This window comes from Notolabrus celidotus, chromosome 6 (assembly GCF_009762535.1).
Source record: "Notolabrus celidotus isolate fNotCel1 chromosome 6, fNotCel1.pri, whole genome shotgun sequence".
Taxonomy (NCBI): domain Eukaryota; kingdom Metazoa; phylum Chordata; class Actinopteri; order Labriformes; family Labridae; genus Notolabrus; species Notolabrus celidotus.
Window position 1 is genome coordinate 18923381 of NC_048277.1, and position 6343 is coordinate 18929723.

At 44.0% G+C, this 6343-nt stretch overlaps 1 protein-coding gene across 2 annotated transcripts; it reads left to right on the plus strand.

The window, feature by feature from the left end:
- The first annotated feature begins 205 nt into the window (after positions 1-205).
- On the plus strand, positions 206-4278 carry lrrc4.2 (leucine rich repeat containing 4.2). Of its 2 annotated transcripts, none has more exons than XM_034685659.1 (2): positions 206-615; positions 765-4096. In XM_034685659.1, exon 2 carries the CDS (start codon positions 886-888, stop codon positions 2878-2880), a length of 1995 nt encoding a protein of 664 aa, XP_034541550.1. In that variant the 5' UTR covers positions 206-615; positions 765-885; the 3' UTR covers positions 2881-4096. The 2 variants fall into 2 exon arrangements, 1 of the variants encoding a protein (XP_034541550.1); XR_004631566.1 differs by lacking the exon at positions 206-615 and having other exon boundaries at positions 886-2981; positions 4026-4278.
- Positions 4279-6343: the final 2065 nt, after the last annotated feature.

A 6343-nucleotide genomic window follows, 5' to 3' on the forward strand; every position in this document is an offset into this window, starting at 1 on the left:
TTGGGAGGAAGCAAGAGGAACACAGAGGAGGAGAGGAGAGGGGGATGACTGTGCCGGGAGTTCTTTAGCCTTTTTCTGTCTCTCAGTCTCTGTCACAACGGGGCTAATCAGCGACCGACTAGCCCTTGGCAAAGTCACAGTGAGGGAGGTCTCTCCAACAAACAGGCGACCAGTGGACGAGCAAACACATGTATCAGGAGCCGTCAGAACTGGGGATTTTTATTTATTTTATTTGGTCACTTCTTCTCTCCTCCTCTGTTGTCTTTCACTGCGCTATGGATCATTGTTATTTATCCACAGTGGAGCAGCATTTTGGAGTCTGCAGCCTTGCAGGGGGGCAGTTACTGGGGGCAGAAGGGATCCAGGCACCTGCTAAGCCTTCATGGCCTTACGTCTGCCTGTGAGTGCTTTTCATGCTTTTTTCAGTCTTAAATAGTAGGAGCCATTTTGTACCCAGGGCTAATAGAGGGGCCACCTCACTTTTTCAGAGAGGGAAAACAAGAAATTATCAATCTCTTCTCTCTCCATGGAGCGGAATAATAAATGAACGTGATGCATGGCTGTTGCTTTTAACATTTGGAAAGAGGCAAGAAGAACCACTTCCAAACTAATGAGGTACGTCATTGATACTGTTATTAATCCTTTTCTCACATTGCTGCTCTGCTTTTCCTCTGCTACTATTCTTGTATTAATCTCTCTCACTCTGTCTCCTCCTCTGTTTCTCTTTTTTCCCTTCTCTCTATCTCACATCTATTTTGATGTAGCATCTTCCTGCACTGTCGATGGAACTTGGGAGCCTTAAGTTGCTCCAGCCAGGCTAAGGTGGTCTGTCCTCTGGTGTGTGCCGTCTCCCCCCACCATGCAGAATAATGAGCCCTCCACACCATGAGTCCTTTGGGCCAGGTTAGTGTGCAGCCTACCTGGAACGCAGCTCTGCTCGCAGTGATCTCTCTCATGGTACCTACTCTCAGTATGTGCCAGTCCACGGGCCCTGCACTGGGCTCGGCTAACCCACAGAACTGTCCAGGTGTGTGCTCCTGCACTAACCAGCTCAGCAAGGTGGTGTGTACCCGCCGCGGCATGATTAGAGTCCCTCCAAACATCCCAGCCAACACCAGGTACCTGAACCTGATGGAAAACAGCATAGAAACAATCCAGGCGGATACATTCAGGCACCTGCATCACTTGGAGGTACTGCAGCTTGGTAGAAATGCCATCAGACAGATTGAGGTGGGGGCTTTTAATGGCTTGACCAGTCTCAATACCCTGGAGCTGTTTGACAACAGACTGACAGTCATACCCAGTGGAGCTTTTGAGTACCTGTCAAAGTTGAGAGAATTATGGCTGAGAAACAATCCCATTGAGAGCATTCCCTCCTATGCCTTCAACCGTGTCCCCTCCCTCATGAGACTGGACCTTGGAGAGCTGAGGAAGTTGGAATATATCTCCGATGGGGCATTTGAGGGCCTTCAAAACCTCAAGTACCTCAACTTGGGGATGTGTAACCTTCGGGAGTTTCCTAATCTTTCACCACTGGTGGGATTGGAAGAACTGGAAATATCAGAGAATGTTTTCCCTGAACTGAAGCCTGGAGCCTTTCGTGGGCTTAAGAATTTACGCAAACTATGGATTATGAACTCTTTAATCACTACCATTGAAAGGAATGCATTTGATGACATCACAGCCTTGGTGGAGCTGAACTTAGCTCACAATAACCTATCATCCCTTCCACATAATCTCTTCACTCCTCTACAGTACCTGGTGGAGCTACACCTGCACCACAACCCTTGGCGATGTGACTGTGATGTAGTGTGGCTTTCCTGGTGGCTCAGAGAATACATTCCCACAAATTCCAGCTGCTGTGGACGCTGCCACACCCCGATCCACATGAGAGGTCGATATCTGGTAGAGGTTGATCAGACCACCTTTCAGTGTTCAGCACCATTTATACTTGATGCTCCAAGAGATCTAAACATCTCAGCAGCGAGGGTTGCAGAACTGAAGTGTCGCACTGCTGCCATGAGTTCAGTCCGATGGCTTCTCCCCAATGGCACGGTATTGACCCATGGCTCGGCTCATCCCCGGATATCTGTTCTCAATGATGGGACTCTCAACTTTTCCAATGTTCTCCCCTCAGACACAGGTGTTTATACTTGCATGGTGAGCAACATGGCAGGAAATTCCAATGCCTCAGCCTACCTAAATGTCAGCAATGCAGAACTTAACACATCCAATCTGTCATATTTCACCACTGTAACAGTGGAAGTTTTGGAGCCCACTGTGGAAGAGACCCCAAAACCCAAACCTACTATTCCTGCTTCCCCCTCTGTCTTTCAGCCTGTTTTCATCTCCACACCTACTGTGCTCTTCCAGAGCACTCAGACTCCAAGGCAAGTGTCAATCCCCACTGCCAGAATCCCTAGTGGGCCAGCCGCCAGCCTGGATGAGGTGATGAAAACCACCAAAATCATCATTGGCTGTTTTGTTGCTGTTACCTTGCTAGCAGCTGCCATGTTAATTGCATTCTATAAGTTACGGAAGCGGCATCAACAGAGGAGCACGGTGGCAGCAGCCAGGACCATAGAAATCATACAAATGGAGGAAGAAGTTCCTCCTGTTCCACCGCCCACCTCTGGATCTAGTGGCTCTGATGACACAGGGCTGGTACTGCCGACATTAGTGGAACACAACAGCAACACCTTTAAGCCTGGGTACGTGTCCTCTTCAGCCCGCCAAGGGGGCTATGGAGCCCACTGGACCCAGAACAACTCTCTTCATCGCTCCGTCAGACAGCATCACAGCCACATCAGCACCATTACTGATCCCTATGCCATTAAGACTACTCATGGCAAAGAGAAGGTTCAAGAGACCCAAATCTGAGTAATGCTCCCTTAATGGATCTATCTCTGACTCTCCCCCGACCTCTCCTCTTCACTTATCTGCTCACCACTCCATGCAATAGAATGCACAAAGAACAAACGGTAACTTTCTTTTGTACAGATGTGCTAAACAGAGACAGTTTTTCGTTTCTTGTACATGCCTATACATAAGTATATAAATATGAAAAAATACAAATATATATAAATGAAAATCCCGCCAGGCAGTGGTGAGACATGCAGATTATATAAGAAAAGAAAGTAAATTGAAACTATTTTCTAATAACTGGTGACTTCTATTTAAAATAGACAAAGGTATTGAATTGTTTTTGTGATTGAGGACATAAGAAGGTACTATCTACTCTTGGAGAAGAGGTGTTTAGTTTGTTTTTTGAGAATATTTAGGATGCAGTTAAAAACTCTTTATACAGGAACCAGTTTCTAAGTACAGCCCCAAATGTAAGCTCCAGGTTTTACTGTGCCAAATATTATATGCAATAAAATGGTATTGCCAGACTAAGGAACACAAAAAGACACACAAGCAAAATCTAGATAGATAGATAGAAACATTTGTCCAAGGATAGCAGCGTAATGGCACAGATAGAATGTGCTGTTCAGTAGCTATCAGCCAAATGCTTTTGGACTGCAGTGAATTTCTGCAGCTAAGGTTTAACCCTCTGTTTGCCAGAGCTAAGCTGCGTTTATTTGACAGTGCCAGTGCTTCTTAGTTTTAGCGTATCTAAACATGTTTAGTTAGTGTGCACATGATTCCCACTTGTTTAACTGGCAAATATAAAGTGCAGGTCAATAACAGTTGTTGCAAGTACTTTGTTCTGTTATTGGTTGCATTTTGTATTATTTTCCCCCCCCTTAGGTTTTACATGCTTCTTAATGGCTTGTGTAGTGTTTAGGGCTAATTTATAAATGCATTACAGCAGTTGCCTGACTTGTCTCTGCAAGGGCTCATTCCGATGCTAATTTTTTCAAAGGAACAGACATGTGGTGCAGTGATACAGGTCTTTGCTGACCATTCGGCTTTTGGAGAAAAAAAAAAAAAAGAAGACGACTGAAGTGAAACAAAATGAATGTCTGATACTGGGGCTTTTCCATGGATTACATTGAAACATGACTTTGTTTTTCTTTTAACAGTTTATTTTGAGCAACACTATTTTTATGGAGAGACTAAGGAGGCTATGAAAAATAAAAACCTTTGGTTTGTATTTCTCTAATCAGAAACACTTTCATCTGATGTTTTTTTCTTCTCTCTGAATATATTTCCATTTGTGTGTAAGTTATTTTATCGCAAAGTCTGGAGGCAGCATTGTAAATCGTATCCTTCCCCAATCCCCCGTCTATGGTCCTATGCATTTACTCAGTGTCTGCATGAATGGGTCTTTAAGTAACTGGCGTACAATGCTGCATTATACCCCACAGTGGGGCTCTATGCAGGTCAGATAGGCTGTTGGTCTTTGATGCCTCAGCTTAGTTCTTAACATTGATTTCTCAGTGACTGTGAAGGGGAAAATACATGTATCCCACAGTTCTACAGTTTGTGGGTTTCTTTTCCTTACATACTCATCTGCAGGCTCTAGTTTCCACCTGAGTTAGTAATTCATCAAGTGAAAAAAAAAAAGAAAATACATGTTGAATAATTAATAAGAAGAAATACAGTTGTGGTCATTTCATCATGATACGAGGTACAACACAAACCTAGTTTAGCAAAGCAGGTGCTACTGGAAAGCAATCTAAATATACCACCCAAAAATGAGAAAGCAGACTCTTCTCTTCCTGTTTTTTGTAGATGCTGTTAGTGTGGATGCATTTCTGAGCAATTTTATTTATCTTGATGTCACAATGTGAAAAAAGTCATCCCCATAAACCAGCATGCCTAATCTCAGTGGTGACTAAAACCCTTTACCTGTGACCTTAATACTACCAACAACCAGTCCTCCTCATTAAGAACACATTTCAACAAATTTGATCAATCCCTGCAGGTTTCTGGTCCCCTTAAAGTTTGATGTTCCACTGCAAAAGTGCTCCGGCTGAGGCTATTTGGGGATAAAGGGGAAATTACAGTATGACCCCTGTGCTAATTATGGAGCATGGTGAGTTGACAAGAACACCAAGGCTTCATTTAAAACCTCCCGGCTTGACTTCCTGTTCCATCAAGAGGCGGTTAATAATGAGCTGTGAGTTGCTGTCGGGCATAACGTTACTCTGTGCATATTTTCCTGTGGCATTCACAATCAGATGACTGCATTACATTAGGAACTCCTCTGGTGCAGTACAAGAAAACAGGGGCATCCATTATGTAACAGTCTGGAATACAGGTTGAGTAGGAGTCAGCTAAAATATGCTCAAATATAGATATTATTTAAATAGGATGTACGTCACATATGCAAACAAATTAAATAATATCAGGTAACGTGAAGGTAATGCCTCTAATGTTCTCATTTTGGAGGTTTCCTCAGTTCTGGATGAATGGATGGAGAAGTGCTAGTGTTTTCTGCCAGCACACCTGGCAGTGTGAGTACAGGTGGAGAGCATGGCAAAGCAGATGGAACTCCTCTGACTATGTCAAGTGTTTCTTCATTTTCTTCACTGTGCAAGTGCAATACACTTTTAAAAATCCAATCCCCCCCTTAGAATATGATGGCTCTTTGCTTCCACAACACAGTGTTCTTAGTATGTGTGGGTTGAAAAAAATAGCACTCCTATTATTTCCTCAGCTCAGTGTGACTCTGGCCGCATCAAGGCTTCACACAAGGCTGGTGGCTGTTTGTAAAGCCTTAAAAGTGCTTCCTAACTAGCCACATACAGGAGCTCTAACAAGGACTTCCTTTTTTTCTTCGTCCACCTCCTCCTCCTCCTCCTCTTCAGTGTTAACAGCTAAAAGGGGGAGGCTGGTCTGGCATTAGCATAATACTATCAACCATTCAGCCAATTCAGGTTTGCTGCACCAGTGTCGAGGGTGAAGAGGTTGAGGACTGGAGTGAAATAGCCATTGTGTTAACTGCTGAAAACAAGGGCTCAGACAATAGTCCTTCCCTGACAACATCAGCAGGGTTAATATGAATCTTTTCTCAAGGGTGGCTGCCGTCTTATCTGCAGCAGCTGAGTCAGTCATATGCTTTGAATTTGGCTGTATGTTGCCTTGTTGCAAATGAGCTGTGAAGATGTCTTGTCATAACTGCTGCCGTCTCCCTTTCTCTATCGTCTCCCTTTTATCGCTCGCTAATTGACTTAAAATCACAAAGTGAAACCCCCTTCATTTAGGGATAGGTTGTGTTTTTAAGACAACCTCTTTTTCACTGTCCTTCGCCTTCTCCTGTTATCTGTTTGGCACAGCAACTGTCACAAATTTGCATAGTCTGTTGGAGCATGCTCACTCATGCCCACCTGTTTTTTCCCTATCCTATTGATTTTCAGCCAATGGGTTGTATACAGATAGAGCATCAGCTGGGGAC